The 19,028-nt window shown below is 35.5% G+C and overlaps 1 protein-coding gene across 7 annotated transcripts in view; it reads right to left on the bottom strand.

Moving 5' to 3' along the window:
- The window catches only part of SENP6 (SUMO specific peptidase 6), a 124,672-nt gene that overhangs the window by 93,580 nt on the left and 12,064 nt on the right, over positions 1–19,028 (bottom strand). For 6 of the 7 annotated variants that reach the window (XM_059400945.1, XM_059400948.1, XM_059400951.1 and 3 more), the window contains exons 2-3: positions 6,884–6,977; positions 4,808–4,868 (exon numbers count right to left, since the gene is read on the bottom strand). In XM_059400945.1, the coding sequence (XP_059256928.1) occupies positions 4,808–4,868; positions 6,884–6,977 (155 nt within the window). Of the gene's footprint in view, positions 1–4,807; positions 4,869–6,883; positions 6,978–19,028 lie in introns of those variants that run through there. The other variant, XM_059400950.1, reaches the window with a different exon arrangement.

Here is a 19,028-nt window from a genome sequence, read left to right as displayed (position 1 = left end):
AAATGTGATAAAACCTTTTTAATATACTTCCCCAAATTCAGAAGAGCAATGACTCTAATGACTGGACCACAAATTATTTTTACCTTTTAAATATTATGTTACTATGTGATTTTTGGCGTTTAATTGAAAAGGAAAGAACTGAAGGATAATGTTACAGAAAAACTCTATCCTTATCTATTTACTATATGACCAAATTTCTCAGCATTTGGTTTAAAAAGTTCAAGAAGAAAACTGCAAAGTGCCTGAATGACACAGTTGGCTAAGCTTCCGACTCTTGGTTTTAGCTTAGGCTGTGATCTCAGGTTTGTGAGATCAAGCCCCGGGTTCTGCATGGAGTCTGCTTGAGACTCTCCCTTTCCCATGGTGAGTATGCCCCCCATACTCGTTCACACACGTGGGCTCTCTCTTAAATCTTTTTTTTTTTTTTTTTTAAAAGATTTTATTTATTTATTTGACAGAGAGAAATCACAAGTAGATGGAGAGGCAGGCAGAGAGAGAGAGAGAGAGGGAAGCAGGCTCCCTGCCGAGCAGAGAGCCCGATGCGGGACTCGATCCCAGGACCCTGAGATCATGACCTGAGCCGAAGGCAGTGGCTTAACCCACTGAGCCACCCAGGCGCCCCTCTCTCTTAAATCTTAAAAAAAAAAAAAAAAAAAAAAAGTCTTATTCTAGCAATAAATAATACTTGTTTATGGATATATGAATCAAATGAATAAAGAAAGAAAACAGCACCACCCATTTTAAGAAATACATTTCTAATATAATGTTACATAATAAATTTAATAATTACAAATAACTATAACATATTTTAGATTAAGTCTTTAATAATAATTATAAGGATAACTCAATCCAGTAAAAAAGATACTTAGAACCTTGTAGTGATAGTTAAAAATTAATGTTAAATTTCAATACATGTGTATCTATTAGTGTGTTTAAGTAACTAAAAGATTTTCAATTGCATAAAAAGACATGAAGTTAAAATACATATACAAAAAATATATATATATGAAATTAAAGTTCTATGGGAAAACTGAACAGAAATATGAATTTAAGGAGAAAAAGGCACAATATAAAATTTCCAACTGTCAAAGAGGAGATGGAACATATATTTTTTAAAGTAGATGATGCTGAGCTGCAAATCAGAATTATTTAAGAGATCACTAGATACACATAAATATCATTTAAGTTTTATTTTAAAATATCAACACTTACATCCTTACAAATGTATAAGGCATTTTTTTTTTAAATTAAGGGCATCTTCAAGAAAAAAAACATGTAAATTGAAAACCAATGTCACAGAAGTTAGTAATTAAAAACACCTTTTATTTTTCCCTGCAAAGTACAATCTAAGCAATCAAGATGTTAAAATAAAAGCTAAAGAAAATTGCAATATAAAAACCTTATAGTTTTTCAATGTAACAATAAAAATTTTAGAGTACTAAGAGAAAAACTTTATTATTATTTTTTAATATTTTATTTATTTATTTATTTGACAGACAGAGATCACAAGTAAGCAGAGAGGCAAGCAGAGAGAGAGGAGGAAGCAGACTCCCCGCCAAGCAGAGAGCCCAACTCGGGGCTCGATCCCAGGACCCTGACATCATGACCTGAGCCAAAGGCAGAGGTTTTAACCCACTGAACCACCCAGGTGCCCGTAAGAGAAAGACTTTAAATTCTGTAATTTCCCTTAAATGACAAAACAGAGATGTTGTGGAAGAAAAAACCCCCACAAAGATGGGGGGAGAAGAAATTTAGAAGTCCCAGTATTATCCAATTGTAAGTATAGGAAATATGCGAAGAGGGTGCTAGCCCAGATTGGTAAAAATTCAACTCTGACCACATGCTTCCCAAGATTACAAAGACACAGGAACTCTCATTTATTATCAGTGGGAATGGCAAATGCTAATTCCTATGAATGAGGCATTTAGCACTAACTAGCAAAATTACATGTAAATTTATCCTCTGAAATGGCAACTGCAATTCTAGGAATCTATTCCATAAATATACCATAAAGGTATGAGAAAACATAAGCATGAGGCTTTATTTAAGCACTGCTTACAATAGCAAAATACTGGGAAAGACCTCTGCTCATCACTAGAGAACCCAGTAATTATCTACTGTTCATCCAATCACTGGAGTACTATTTAACAATAAAAGAGATAATAAAGATTTCTAAATAGTTTATTAGTGGAGTGGTCCACAGACCATACTATTAAGTAAAACAATCAAGGTAGGAAACAGTGTGGATGGTTTCTCTGGGAAGGGTTGTATATTCCATTAAAAATGAAAGGAAAGATGGGAAAGGCTCAGTGGTTTGGGCTGCTGCCTTCGGCTCGGGTCATGATCTCAGGGTCCTGGGATCGAGCCCCGCATCGGGCTCTCTGCTCAGCAGGGAGCCTGCTTCCCTCTCTCTCTCTCTGCCTGCCTCTCTGCCTACTTGTGATCTCTGTCTGTCAAATAAATAAATAAAATCTTAAAAAAAAAAAAAAAAGAAAGGAAAGAACAACTAAAGGCTATAAACAAAGTAATTTTTTTGGTCAAAGAGAAAAGGATAGAAGGAATCAAACAAAACCTAGACTTTCATAGATATTACTTTGGAATCATGTAAATATTTTTGCATAATTATAAAACAAATTAAAATCATTTCAATTGATTTAAAAACAGTAAATTAGAGGTGCCTGGCTGGCTCAGTCAGAGGAGATAAACTCAAGGTTATGAATTCAAGCTCCAGGAGTAGAGATCTCTACTCTTAGGAGTAGAGATTACTTAAAATAAATAAATAAATATATAAATAAATAAATTTTTAAAGAGTTCACTTAAAAAAATCAAAGAACCCAGTAATTTAAATACACATTCCTAGTAGGATATACCTGGTGGTGCCACCAAACACCAACAAGCAAAAGAAGGAAAAAAATTTTAAATAATTTTATTAGCAATTATATTTGTATTGGTATTGTGAAATTATTTATCTAGTAGGACAAAGCAAATAAGTAACTAAGTTAACATTATCAGGAACAAAGACTCTAACTCAGAAGCCATAAAAGGAAAAAAAATTAATATAGTTTGACAACATAAGAAAATACATTTTCTCAAAGGTAATAATCACCAAAAGCAAAGACAAAAGATTAGTGGAAAAAAAAAAAACTGATTTAAAATATTAGCTGATAGTATCACAGCAAGGGGCCAATTTCTCCCAAACACTGTATTTCATCAAACCTAATGAACCACTGTAAGATACATATCATTGTAAATACTAATGTAAAAAGAAAATAAAATTTTTTTGGATTTTATTTATTTACCAGAGAGAGCGCAAGCGAGAGCACAAGAGTATAAGCGGCGGCGGGGGCGGGGGGTGGCAGGCAGAGGGAGAAGCAGGCTCCTTAACTGATAAGGGATCCCCATGTGGGACTAGATCCCAAGACTCTGGGATCATGACTGGAGCTGAAGACAGATGCTTAACCAACTGAGCCACCCAGGTGTCCCAAGAAAAATTTTCTAATTAAACCATATCATGCCATTATTATAAGATGCATCTAGACAGATTTCAGAGCTGTCAAAAATGTGAGAAAATGTGTGCCTGGGCTCAATATAAAAAGAATTTCTCTGGCTCGGTAATGTTCTAAAGACTAAATAGAGGGGAACCTGGGTGGCTCACTTGTTAAGTGTCTGCCTTCGGCTCATGTCATAGGATCAACCTCTATATCGGGCTCCCTACATAGGGCTCCCTGCTCATAGGGCTCCCTGCTCAGCAAGAAGACTGCTTCTCCCTCTTCCACTTCCCCTGCTTGTGTTCCCTCTCTCACAGTGTCTCTCTCTGCCAAATGAATAAATAAAATCTTAAAAAAATAAAAATAAAAAAGACTAAATAGAAACACAGGTAAAGGATATTAACTAGTAATCATCAAAAAGGAAATAGACTACACATATGAAAACAGTCAACTTATTCATAACAAAAGAAATGCAAATTAAGTCTATACCAAGATACTATTTTTGCCAACAAATATCAAAAGGTTGATAACACTGTGACAAACGTATGGGGAAACAGGCATACTCAGATTTGCTGGTAAAAGCGTAAATCAGGTATAACAAAATTAGAAATGTATCTGTCCTAATACAGCAGCTCTCCTGCCAGGAATTCATCTTACAGATATGTTTGTATATATAGAAGGAGACTTTATTCAACTTATTTTAGGGTGAGAAGAAAAGGTGGACAACACCATAAATATCTTTCAATACTGTTGCATTGGACAAGAACAGTATATCATACAATGGAATACTATACACCCATGGAAAATAACAAGGGTGTTTAAATGGATGTTTATGGGTGGTCTCTAAGATACATTAGTTTTAAAAAAGATTAAAAATCATGTACAGTACGCTATTAATTGTGTTAATGTAAGAGAATAGGGCAAGAAAAATATACTTTCTTTGTAATGCATAAAATCTGATGGAATAAACCAAGACACTGGGAACACCACTAGCCTTGGGTGGGGAAGTGGGTGGTTGGGAATTTCAATAGAAAAATTTAAAAAAGGGTGCCGGGGTGGCTCAGTGGGTTGAGACTCTGCCTGCATATTGGGTCACGATCTCAGGGGTCCTAGGATCGAGCCCCGCATTGGGCTCCCTGCTTGGCGGGGAGCCTGCTTTTCCCCTCTCTCTCTGCCTGCCTCTCTGCCTACTTGTGATCTCTCTCTGTCAAATAAATAAAAACATAAATATATATGTAAAAGTCTTCTTTTGAAGTATTAGTTTTTAGTATATAACCTAAAAAAATTAACAAAAAAAAAAGTCAGAAAAGCACACTTGCCTTTTTTCCTTTTGAGGTCTCGGAATCCTCATCTTCATCTACACTGAGTAGATTTGCCTCACTACACAGAAAATAAGGGGGGAAAAAAACCTTAAGTGACAATTACAACCCATACATTAAATTCAGAAGTTTTACTCTCTTTACCTACCTAATTCAGGGATCAGCAAACTTTTTCTATAAAGGACCAGAGAGTAAATTAGGCTTTCTAGGCTATTCAGTCTCTATACCAATTACTCTGCTGTTTTAGTAGAAAAGCAGCCACGGATCATATGTGTGGCTATATTCAATAAAACTCTTAACAAAATCCAATGATGGCCCAGACTGGGTCCATGTGCCTATTGTTTGTTGACCCTTGCTATAAACAAACATTCAATTTTTATTTCCTTAAATGTAGATTTCATATATAATTACTCATTTTTCCTTTCTGTCTTAGATTTAAAATTAGGGGGAAAGAACAGAGAAACAAAACAGATTTAAAAAAATGGTAAGAAAAACTTAGATGATGTTAAAAAAAAAAAAGTGTGTTACCTCTGCAACTCTTACAAATATCAACGCTTTGGAATGATTGGTCTAAGACTCTAAAAGACCAGAATGATATATCTATTAATAGCTCATGTTAATCTCAAGATATTAAAAAAGCAGATGCTCCTAAGGAGCCTCTTATAATGATGAGCCAAAGAGTGTAATTCATAAATGAAATATGCAGAATAGGTAACACTTTCAAATATAAAAATTTTTACATAATCATGACGAATCTAACAAAGAAAATCAAAATACCTTCTTCTAAAGACAACTCTGCAGAGCTATTTTTAGTAAAATCCTATTAAAATAAAAATATATTTGTTCCATTATTTTATACACATCCCAACTTTTTTCATATTAAAATTTTTCTTCCAAACATTTTACAAAAATGTTTAAAAGGTGAGATGCTTTCTACTCAATTTCAGATTTAATTCCAATCTTTTGAAACTACATATATACTAAAAATTTATCTTAGTTAAAATAGAAATAAAAAAAAAACAAGAGAAAGACAACCATAAAATACCAATTTTAGCTGAGAAACATACCAGTTCAAAGCTCTCCTTAAAAACTTCACTTCAATTCAGTATCTCATAGATGAAGGCACATAAAAGTGGTAATTATGAATGGAGCTATTCCCCAGACAGAAGTGAAGCTCCCACAGTATTCAGCCAATATATTCTGAATAATTTCTTGTGTACAATTTTTAAAAAAATACTTACAGTTTTGGTATAACTTTATGGATTTATATATAACGTGTATGTGTATGTATATGTGTGTGTGTATATATAAAAGTGTGTGTATGTACACACACACCATATATATATATATACACACACACACATACATACACACACACACACACAAATGTACATATATACTTGTGTATCTCTGAACTAGTGCTAGCCAGTGGAAAACCAGATCAATAAATCAAGGCACCTAATAATAGCAATGGTGAATTTGCAATACAAATTTCATGATATGCAAAAGGTTCTATTAAAACTATCATTTAAATTTTACAAAGCAGACATTTCAAGCACACTAACAAAATGTAATGAATAATTTCTGTCTGGATCAACATCTGTGTTTAACATTTATATTTTTTCTGCTTTCTCTGGTGGTAACGTGATCGAAGATGGATGGGACAACTATGAAGGAAGATACTATAGGATATAAACTTTTACACAGAATTCAGGAGCTTTCATCTGAGTTCACTTATTCATGATAAATGGCAGCTTTTCAAATCACTGCCTGAAGTGAATGTCCTTTAAAAACAAAAATGCCCAATTTCTTTAATTGAAAATCTCAATGGCCAACTTTTAATTGTAAGCTTGTATGTATCACATGCACATATTTACACATTTCAATATACGGAGAAACATAACAGCACAATTATTTAATTAAAAAAAAACGGCATTTTCTTCCCTTGATGCTACTATAATAGACATTTTTTTAAAGTAAAAAATACCATACTCTTAGAAATACTTCCATGAAATATAAATCATTTTTAATGAAATTCTTATAAAATATCTGAGAGGGGAAAAAAAAAGTTCTTACTCTTTATCTGTATCGCCTTCACTTTCGTCTCCATGATCAAAGCTCCAATTATTTTTAAAACCTCCATCTCTCTTAGATTCTGATCTAGCCAAAGCTGAAACAAAAACAAACTCAGATAAGTATTCCACAGAGCTATTCAATATAAAATAAAATTAAGCATTTCCCAAGCTCTTTGGTTAGTCTAAATTTTCTCTTGTCTTGCTATTTTACTATTTCTTATAAACATCTTATTTCCTCTGAAGTGAAAAAGAATACATTAAAATCTGTTTTTGCTAATTTAACAGTTGTCCATAGGCATGAGTGTGTTACCAAGAACAAGCCCAAATTAGTAAGATACAATAAAAATGGGTAAAGCACATGATTATGTATAAAATACATAAAAATCAACCCAGTATCTCCATATTTAATCACTGATTCTAGAAATTAGTACCCATTAGTTAGCCTGCTCTATTTATGAGACATATATCCAGACTACTAGCGTTTTCTTTACTTCAGTCAATCATCTCAACCTTTTAACAGAAGAAAAACTAGGTTTTCTGCATTGACAATATGGTGAACCTGATGGCCAGGCACTCTCTAGATCAGAACACCAAACATGCTCATGAGTTTCAAAAAATTCTTAAGTGTATGGGTGAAATCCCATGAAGCCATAAACGACCGGAAGTTGTGTACTCAGAGAGATAAATGAAGTTCTGAAGCTGGCATTTGTCTTGGAGTCATACGACAAAAACCAAAAATCTGATGTCCTAGGCCTTAAGCTTTAAGATCAGGTTTGGGATGACAGCAAGATGAGAGGTCAGACTGAAGACCAGAAGACCTGTAGGGCAACCTTCCAACTAGGTGAGCAAGGGTGAAAAAAAGAAACTGAAAAATAGAGGAAATAATAATGACATCTTGTCTTTGCCCTGGGTTTTGGGGTTGAATTGAAGACAAAGTATATTTACCCCATGGTTAAATAATTCCTAACCATAAGCTCAAAATTACTCAAGGTTTGGGACCACAATTTTCATAACCGTACCTATGTAGGCCAGAAAAGCCTATAATTAAGAGTCTCACAAGATCCTGAATATCACTAAATGCAAGGGAAATGCAAATTAAAACTAAAATGAGATACTACACCTCACACCCATTAGAATGGCCATTATCTTTTTTTAATATTTATTTATTTACTTGACAGAGAGAGAGAGATCACAAGGAGACAGAGATGCAGGCAAAGAGCAGCGGGGGCTGGGGTAGAGCAGGCTCCCTACTGAGCAGAGAACCAGATGTGGGGATGTGGGGCTCGATCCCAGGACTCCTGAGATCATGACCTGAGTTGAAGGCAGAGGCTTAACCCACTGAACCACCCAGGCTGAATGGCCATTATTTTTTTAAAACATAAAATACTGGTAAGGATGTGGAGAAACTGGAACTTCTATGCATTGCTGGCGGGAATGTAAATTGGTGCAGCTAACATGGAAAGTATGGCTATTCCTCAAAAAATTAAACATAGAATTTACCCTATGTTCCAGAAGTTCCACTTCTAGATACATACCCAAAATAACTGAGAGCATGGACTCTGATGGTTGTACACCAACAGTCATAGTAACATTAAAAATAGCCAAAGGTAAAAACAATGCAATATCCATCAAAAAACAAATTAATAAATAAAATGTACTGTATGCACGTACATATGCACACACACACACACACACACACACACACACACACACAGGAACATTATTCAGCCATAAAGGAATTAAATTTTGATACATGCTACAACATGGATGAACCCTGAAAACATTACAATGAGTTAAATACTAGACGTAACAAATATAACATGACTCCACTTAAATGAATTATCTAGGATGGGAAAATTCAGAGACAGAAAGCAGGACAGAAGGTAACAGAGGCTGGATAAAGAGAAAAATGGAGAGTTATTTCTTAACTGGTACACAGTTTTCGTTTGGGTTGATGCAAAAGTTCTGGAAATGGGTAGTGGTGATGGTTGTACATTACCGAAATACTTAATGACAATCTAAAATTGTACACTTAAAAATGGTTAAAATTATAAATTTTATGTTATATTTTACAATAAAAAGCTATTTTAAAAGGCAAAAAAAGCCTCTCCATGATGAACAGAATCAAATGTAAATTCCCCCCCAAAAATATAAAATTTCAATACATGCCTCAAAAAGTTTCAAAGAATGTGAGTTCACAACCAAAAATATCATGAAATAGGAAGGAACAAATCACATGAGCAAATCTGAAACTTCCTTACATGCATACTGGAATTCGACAAATAATAAAGAGTATATAATAGAAGCAAGGTTTCTCCCTGTCAGAGAAAACGTTATAAATTAAGCAACAAAGAAAACTACAATGAACTCTATTCATTCTAATAGTACTAGAGTAAGAGTTATCAGTATGAATTCATATTTCTTTAATATACAAACACATAGATAAAAGGAACATATACAGGTATGTCTTGTACCAAGGGTTAGGAGTCTACAAAACTAAGGCTTTGCCTTCTGAGATCTAGAAAACAGTGACACCCCAGAGGCAACAAGCACACTTAACCAGATTTCTAAATATCATTTCTAAATACCATTCTCTAATAAAAGGAGTCTGGGCTCCTAGAAGAAATAACCGATTACAGGGATGGAGCAGAGAAAATACAAGATCAGTCCAGAGCATTCTGTATGCCAGAAAATAAGGAGGTTTTTTTTTTTTTTTTTTTTTTTTAAGATGGGGTAATGTCAAAAGGTTTCAGGAGCCAAATTGAACCTCCCAACAAACAGGTGAACAAACCTGAAACAATTTTAGCAAAAATAAACAACAGTCCTGGATTATAACCCCCAAAATAAAACAAATATTCACAAATCCATACTAACATAAATGATTGAATAAATAAATTAATCGGGAGAAAAGATCTATCTTCCTTTTTTTTTAAGTTTTTTTTTTAATTTATTTGAGAGAGCGAGCGAGGAGAAGCAGACTCCCCACCAAGAAGGTAGCCCAATGTGGGGCTTGATCCCAGGACCCCGAGATGATAACCTGAGCCAAAGGCAGACACTTAACCAATTAAGCGACCCAATGCCACCCTATCTTCCTTAAAAAAGAATTCCAAATGATATATGCACAAACTCTTTCCCGCAAGATATGAAACTTAATTCCCTTCCCCTTCAGTATATACTGGACTTATTAACTTGCTTCCAAGAACTAACTACAAAAAGGAGAAAAAAGTAAACTGACAGTGAAAAAAATTTGACAATCATTACCTCAGCCATCAAAAGTGATATCTTATTCATGGGATATACTGTTTAATATGTGATGAAAATGCCATTTCAGTCCTGTGGTCTTCTTCCCCAAAACTCATAATGCCTGTTTAATCACGAGAAAACATCAGATAAACTCAAACTAAAAAACAGTCTACAAAATACTTGACTTGTATGCTTTTAAAACCATCAAGGTTATGAAAAACAAGATTAAGAAACTGTACACACATCAGAGAAGACTAAGGAGATGTAACAACCAAATGCAGTGTGATATCCTGGATTGGACCCTGGAATTAAAAAAAAGACATCAGTGGGGTGCCTGGTTGGCTCAGTGGGTTAAGCCTCTGCCTTCAGCTCAGGTCATGGTCTCAGGGTCCTGGGATGAAGCCCCACATTGGACGCTCTGCTCAGCAGGGAGCCTGCTCCCCCCCGCCCCCCTACCACCTGCCTCTGCCTACTTGTGATCTCTCGGTCTAAATAAATAAAATCTTAAAAAAAAAAAAAAAAGGACATCAGTGAAACAACTAGGGAGATCCAAATAAAGTCTGTTTTAGGTAATGGTATTATACTCACATTAATTTCCAAGTTTTTGACAAACGTACGATGATCATGTAAGGTGTCAACACCACAGAAAGATGCATAAATGGGATACAGAACTCTGTGTAACATCTTTGAAACTTCTCTATGAATTTAAAATTATTCCCCAAAAGGACTTTAGAAAAAAAAAAAATCAAACGTAAAATGAACCCGGTTTTAAAAAAGATGGCTAGGGGGCACACGTGTGATTCAGTTAAGTGTCTGCTTTGGCTCATCTTGGGGGTCTGGGATGGAGGGGACAAGGTCAGGCTCCTAGCTCAGTGGGAGTTTGCTTCCGCTCCCCCTCTGCCTTTACCCTCCATCCCCCGCCGCTTGTGTATATGCTCTCTCTCTCAAATAAATAGGTAATATCTTTAAAAAAAAAAAAAATGGTTAGGTGAAAAGTTACATTACCAAGACAGAAAAGGTAATGAACTATAATCATTACTAGCCTAATAAAGACTCATGAACCAGCAACTAGTACCCAACAAATGAGTTAGGCAAGTTAATCAAAAAAGTCACTAGGTAGCAAAAAGTCAAGAAATGTTCATTATTTATACACTGAAGGAACTAGGACCCTATACACACAATTCAAATAAATCTAGTCATATGATTTTCTAACTGACAGCAGATTAGAACCTACAAATGAATAAATGAAAGAATAACCTCATGAAAGCAATTATTGTCAATAAAAAAATAAATTATAAAACAAATTTTAAAAACACGAGTTTAGGGCAACTTGGGAGTAGAAACAAAAACATGAATCCTCAAAAGTCTTTGAGAGTGTTACCATATTTCAATATCCTGCTATGGTTCATTAGAAATAATGAGAGTAGAAAATAATGTCCACTGTACTCCACTTACGAAATTGAGTGGAAGGAGAGATAAAAGGTTGAAGACGGATCCTAGTTAAGTATCACAAATTAAATAAATGCATTTTTTCCATACCCTTCACTAATACAACAGTAATGGAGGGAGGGGAGAGGAAGGAGAAACGCTTAAGAACAAAAAAAACCAGAAAGGACATAATGGTAAATGAGAGATACAACTAAATTGATGAAAGATTAAAATGGTGGATGGGGAGGAACTGACTTAATAGCTGACTAAATACCTACAAGGTACCTAAATACCTACAATACCTAAATACCTACACAAATATTACCAAACTGGCACAATGAGATCTGAACACTGCTGCATCAATAAAAGAAACTGAATTATTACAAATCTTTACATGAAATATTCAGACCCAAAAGGCCTCTCTATAGCTATTTCCTTAAAAAAAAAAAAGGTTATTTGGATTTTACGGGAAATAATATAGTTCTCTGCTGTTACTGCTATTGTTTTTAAGTATACTCTACCCCCAACATGGGACTTAAACTCATGACCCCAAGATCAAGAATCATGTGCTCTGGGGTGCCTGGGTGGCTCAGTCGTTAAGCATCTGCCTTCTGCTCAGGTCATGATCCCGGGGTCCTGGTACTGAGTCCCACATTGGGCTCCCTACTCAGTGGGAAGCCTGCTTCTCCTCTCATACCCCCTTCTTGTGTTCCTCTCTTGCTGTGTCTGTCAAATAAATATATATAATCTTAAAAAAAAAAATCTGAGCCAACCACACACCCTCTAGTAATTTCTTTCGATCCTCTAAGAAATAGCAACAAATTCATTTTCCCAGAATATTTAAAAAAAGAAAGAAAGAAAGAAACATTCTACAGTTCATTTTGCAAAGTGAGAATACCTAATACCAAACATGACAATGGCATGCAAGGAAGGAAAATTACCACTCTCTCATGGAGACAGATATAAAACCCTAATTAAATATCAGGAAATCAAATCCAGTAATATGTAAAGAGTAATGTATTATAATCAAGTCGAGTTTATTCCAAAAGCAACAGTTAACATTTGAAAATTATAAATATAATTCAAAAAACAAAATCACATCACAACATGTAGAAACCCTAACAGATATTGTAGACACTAATCCAACTCTATCAATAATCATTCTGAGTATCAATGGTTTAGATGCACCAATCAAAAGACTCCAAGTGGATCAAACAAGACTCAACCATATGCCACCTACAAGAAACACATTTTATTTTATTTTAAAGATTTTTATTTATTTATTTGAGAGAGAGAGACAGTTAGAGAGAGCATGAGCGAGGAGAAGGTCAGAGAGCAAAGCAGACTCCCCATGGAGCTGGGAGCCTGATGCGGGACTCGATCCCGGGACTCCGGGATCATGACCTGAGCCGAAGGCAGTCGTCCAACCTACTGAGCCACCCAGGTGTCCCCAAGAAACACATTTTAAACAGACACTAAATAGACAAATATAGATTAAAAGTAAAGAGATGGAGAAAAATATACCATGCAAACAATAATCAAAAGAAAGCAGGAGTAACTGTATTTTCAGACAAAGTAGATGTCAAAGCAAGGGAAGTTATTAGAGATAATGGGTACTACATTATACTAACAGTCGATTCTTAAAGAAGACATAATAATCCCTAACAGGTATATACTTAAGAACACTGTTAAACTATGTGAGGCAAAAACTAAAAAACTGTAAGAGAAATAGATGAATCCATTATCACAGCTGGAGACTGTAACATTCCTGTATTGGAAATGTACTGTTCCAGGTGGCAGAGAATCAGTTGAGAACACATGTGACCCCAGTAATGCTATCAATCAACTGCAGATTACTGACATCTACAGACCACTTCATCCAACAACAGAAAAAACACATTTTTTCTCAAGCTCACATGGAACAATCACAAAGACTACATTCTGGGCCATAAAACTCTTCAATGAATTTATAGGAACAGGGGCACCTGCATGGCTCAGATGATTAAGCATCTGCCTTCAGCTCAGGCCATGATCCCAGAGTCCTGGGATGGAGCCCCAGTTTGGGCTCCTTGCTCAGTGGGGAGCCTGTTTCTCCCTCTCCCTGCTGCTCCCCTTGCTTGCGCGCGTGCTCTCTCTCTCTTTCTCTCTCTCTCTCTGACAAATAATATCTTAGAAAATCACTTTCCAAAACAGAAAGCACCAAGCCCAGATGGATTAATTGTTGAATTCTATCAAACACTTATGGAAGAAACTGTATCAATTCTCTAACTCTTTCAAAAGATAGAAGCATTCATGAGACCTAATTATCAAACCAGACAGAGACATTATAAGAAAACTACAAACAATATCTCTTGTGAACACAGATGCAAAATATTAACAAACTGAATCCAACAATGTTTAAGAAGAATTATACCCGATAACCAAATGGGATTTGTCCCAGCTTTGCAAGACTGACTAAATATTCAAAAGTCAATTAATGGAATCCATTAAGTCCATGTATAGGCTAAAAAAGAAAAGTCATACAATTACATCAACGGAGGCAGAAAAAGCACTTAAAAAAAAAAGATTTTATTTATTTGAGAGAGAGAATGAGAGAGAGTGAGAATGTGAGTGGGAAGGTGAGCCTGATCGGGACTCAATCCTGGGAGTCCAGGATCATGACTTGAGCTGAAGGCAATCGCTCAACCAAGCCACTCAGGCATCCCAGAAAAATCACTTGATAAAATTCCACTCCTATTCATGATTTAAAAAAACAAAACAAAAAACATCAGTAAATTAGGAATACCTGGGAATTCCCTAAACTTAATAAAGAATATCTACAAAAATCTACAGCTAACATTATATATAATGGTGAGAAACTGAAGCTCTTCCACTAAGATCAGGTACCAGGGGAAAATGATACTCTTGTTCTTTTTCAACACTGCACTAGGAATTCTAGCTAATTCAATAAAACAAGAAAAAGAAATAGGAGGGATATAGACTGGGAAGGAAAAAATAAAACTCTCTTTGCTCACAGAAGATATGATCACTTACATAGAAAATCCAAACCAGTAGGTCAAAAAAACTTTCTGCAACTAATAAGCAATTATAGTTAAGACTGCAGGATACAAGGTTGATACAAAAGTTCATCTGCTTTCCAATACACCAATAATGAAAAAGCAGGATTTTAAATTAAAAACACAATGCCACTTACATTAGCATGCCCCGAAAGATAATACTTAGCTATAAAGCTAACAAAATACATACAAGATCTATATGAGGGAAACTACAAAACTCTAATAAATGAAATAAAAATAAAATGAAATAATATCATGGATAGCACAGTTCAATATTGTCAAGTTACCAATTCTTCCCAACTTTACTTATAGATTCAATGTAACCACAATCAAAATGTCACCAAGTTATTTTGTAGATAGTAAGAAACAGATTCTAAAGTTTATGTACAGAGGCCAAAGGCCCAGAATAGGCAACACAGTACTTATGAAGAACATATCTGGATGACTGACACTACCCAACTTTGCATCTTACTATAAAACTGCAATAATCAAATCAGTATGGTGTTGGCAAAAGAACAAACAAATCAGTGGGAAAAAGCAGAGAGCCCAAAATAGAGCAACATGAACATAAAAGAACTTACCTTTGACAAAGGAGAAAAAGGCAATACAATGGAACAAAAATTAGTCTTTTAAAAAAATGGTGCTGGAACAACTGGACATCCACATGCAAAAAAAAAAAAAAAAAGACCCAAGACACAGAAAAAAAAATTCAAAATTGATCATACACCTAACTGTAAAATGCAAACAAAACTATAAAACTCCTACATGATAACACAAGAGAACACCTAGATTACCTTGGGTATGACAATGATTTTTAGACACTACATCCAAAGGACACTCCAGGAAAGAACTGATAAATTAGACTTCATTAATATTAAGAACTTCTGGGGGGAAACTCTTACACTATTGGTGGGAACTATAAACTGGTGCAGCCACTCAAGAGCAGTATGGAGGTTTCTCACGCAGTTAAAAATAGAACCACCCTACTACTCAGCAATTGCACTAGGTATTTACCCTAAGTATACAAAAACACAAATTCAAAGGGGTACACACACCCTGATCTTTATAGCAGCATTATCAACAATACCCAAATTATGGAGAGAGCCCATATGTCCACTGACTGATGAATGGACAAAGATGTGGTGTATATATATACAATGGAATATTACTCAGTCATCAAAAAGAATGCAATTTTGCCATCTGCAATGATGTGGATGGAGCTGGAGTATATTATGCCAAGGAAAATAAGTCAGTCAGAAAAAAACAAATACCATGATCTCACTCATATGTGGAAGTTAAAAAAGAAATCAGATGAACACACTGGAAGAGGGAGAAGGGATAAAGGGAAATAAACCATAACAGACTCTTCAAGAACAAACTGAGGGTTCATGGAGGGAGGTGAGTGAAGGGTATTAGGGAGAACACTTGTGATGAGCACTGTGGGTGTTGTAGTTAAGTGATGAATCACTGAATTCTACTCCAGAAACCAATACTGCACTGTATGGTAACTAAGTAAGACTGAAATAAATAAATAAAGTAGAATCACACTACCACTTAAAAAAGGAAAAAAAAAAAAGAAATTCCGCTCTAAAAAAGATAATGTCAAGAAAACTAAAAGACAATCCACAGACTAGGAGAAAATATTTGCAGAAGACAAATCTGATAAAAGTCAACAATAAGGGACTGCCTGGGTGGCTCAATTGGTTAAGTGCTTGTCTTTGGCTCAGGTTGTGATCCTGGAGGCCCTGGGTTTGAGCCCCATATAGGGCTCCCTCTCAGCAGGGAGTCCACTTATTCCTTTCCCCCCACCTACTCATGCTCTTGCTCTTTTTCTCTTTCTCTCAAATAAATAAATCCTTTTTTTAAAAAGTCAGTAATAAACTTGTTTTCAAAATGGGAAGAGAGGAGGGTGGTAGAATAGGCAAATGGGTGAAGGGGAGTAGGACATACAGGCTTCCTATTATAGAATGAATAACATGGATAAAAGGCACTGCACAGGGTGCACGTGGTTAAGCGTCTGACACTTGATTTTGGCTCAGGTCCTGATCTCAAAGTCTTGAGACCCAGTGGAGTCTGCTGAAGACTTTCTCCCTCTGCTCTGGCATACCCCCTTCCTGCTCATGCATGCATACATTCTAATATGTAAATAAATCTTTTCAAATAAAAGGCACAGAATAGAGAATATAGTCAATAGTATCATAATAGCATTGTATGGTGACCAATAGTAGCTACACTTGTAGTGAGCATTATGTACAGACTTGTGGAATTACTGTGTTGTACAGTAATTCACAGTAGTGAAACTAATTCACTACTCTGTGTCAACTATTCCTCAATTTTTTAAAAAGGGGCCAAACATCTTAATAGACACCTCACCAAAGATACAAAGATGCCAAATAAGCATATGAAAAGATGCTCTACATCACAGGTCATCAGGGATATGCAAATTAAAACAATGAGATACCACTACACACCTAGCTAAACTCTGAAAACACTGACACCACCAGTTGCTGGTGAGGATGTGGAACAATAAGAATTCTCATTCATTGCAGGTGAGAATACAAAATGGTAGTTTTGTGGTTTCCTGCAAAACTACATATACTGTTAACATACAGCAATTGCACTCCTTGGTATTTAAGGAGTTAAAAACTTACAGCCATAATGAAATCTGCACACAAATGTTTATAGCAGCTTTATCATAACTGCCAAAACTTGGAAGCAACCAAGATTTCCTTCAGTAGGTGAATGAATAATTATGTGCATCCAGACAATGGAATATTATTTCCCGAGGTAGGAATTAGCTATCAACCCATGAAAGACATGGAGGAAACTTATATGCATAATACTAATGGAAAGAAACAAATGTGAAAAAACTACATACTGGGGCACCAGTTATGGTGGCTCAGTTAGTTATGCAACTGCCTTTGGCTCAGGTCATGATCCTGGAATCCCAGGATCGAGTCCTGCATTGGGCTACCTGCTCAGGGGGGAAGTCTGCCTCTCCCTCTGACCCTCTCTTCTTCCCCTCTGACCACTCACTTTCAAATAAATAAATTAAATAAGATCTTAAAAAAAAAAAGGCCACATACCATATGATTTCAACTATATGACATTCTGGAAAAGGCAAAACTATAGGGACAGTAAAAAGATCAGTAATTTCCAAAAATGTGTTGGGGGAGACAGATTTGAAGGAAAAACAGGTGGAGTACAGAATTTTACGGCACTGAAAATACTCTATATGGTATGTTGATGATGGATACAAGGCATTACACATTTGTCTAAACCCACAGACTCTAAGACAGCAAGAGTGAATCATATTGTAAATATGGACCTTGGGTGATTATGATATGTCAATGTAGGTTTAATTAATCTCTATACTGAACATGGGGCTCAAACTCACAACCCCAAGATCAAGAGTCAGACACTCTTCCACCTGAGCCAGCCAGGTGCCCCTATGTCAATATAGGCTCACCAACTGGAATAAATATACCACTCTGCTGGGAGATGTTGATACAGGTGGAAGCTATGCATGCGTGGAAGTAAAAGGTACACAAAAAATCTTTGTATCTTCCTGGCATCTTTCCTGTGAACCTGAAACTGCCCTTTAAAAAAGGCATTAAAAAAAATAAGTATTTTGCATGGTTAGGAAAAAAGTCTGTTTTATTTTGCAATTTTTTTGCATATACCACTGTATAAATTTAAGATGTGCAGCATACTGACCTGACTTAAATGTATTGTGAAATTACCACCATAGTAAATTCAGTTATCATCCATCACCTCATATAGACACAAAGCCAAAAGTTCTTTTCCTTGTGATGACAACTCATCACATGAAAACTCATGAGAAATTTTTCCCGTGATTATTTACTCTCAAGAACTTTTAAAAGTGCTGCACAGGAATGTTAACTGTAGTCATCATTTTGTACATTAAATCCCCAGGACGGGAAGTTTGTACCTTCTGACCATCTTCTCCAAGTCTCCTACCCTTCACCTCATTCCCTGCCTCAGATAATCATAAATCTGATCTCTTTTTTCTAGATTCCACATATAAGTGAGATCACACAGTATCTTTCTGTCTGACTTATCTCACTTAGCAAAATGCCCTCAAGGTCCACATATGTTGTCACAAATTGCAGATTTCCTTATTTTTTATGAATGAATAATATCCCATTGTATATATGTACTACAACTTCCTTATCCATTCACCTGTCAATGGACACTTTGGCCTTTTCTATGTCTTGACTATTATAATTATGCTACTATGAATATGTGGGTGCAGTTATCTCTTTGACATAGTGGTTTTTTAAAAAGTTTTTACTTACAGTGTAGCATTAGTTTTCACGTGTAAAATATAGTGATTCCACACTTCCATATAACACCCAGCGCTCATCACAAGTACATTCCTAATTCTCATCACCTATT

Source organism: Mustela nigripes, chromosome 5, assembly GCF_022355385.1.
Source record: "Mustela nigripes isolate SB6536 chromosome 5, MUSNIG.SB6536, whole genome shotgun sequence".
Taxonomy (NCBI): Eukaryota; Metazoa; Chordata; class Mammalia; order Carnivora; family Mustelidae; genus Mustela; species Mustela nigripes.
The sequence above is the reverse complement of the archived record's forward strand: the minus strand, read 5'-3'. Positions and strand labels throughout refer to the sequence as shown.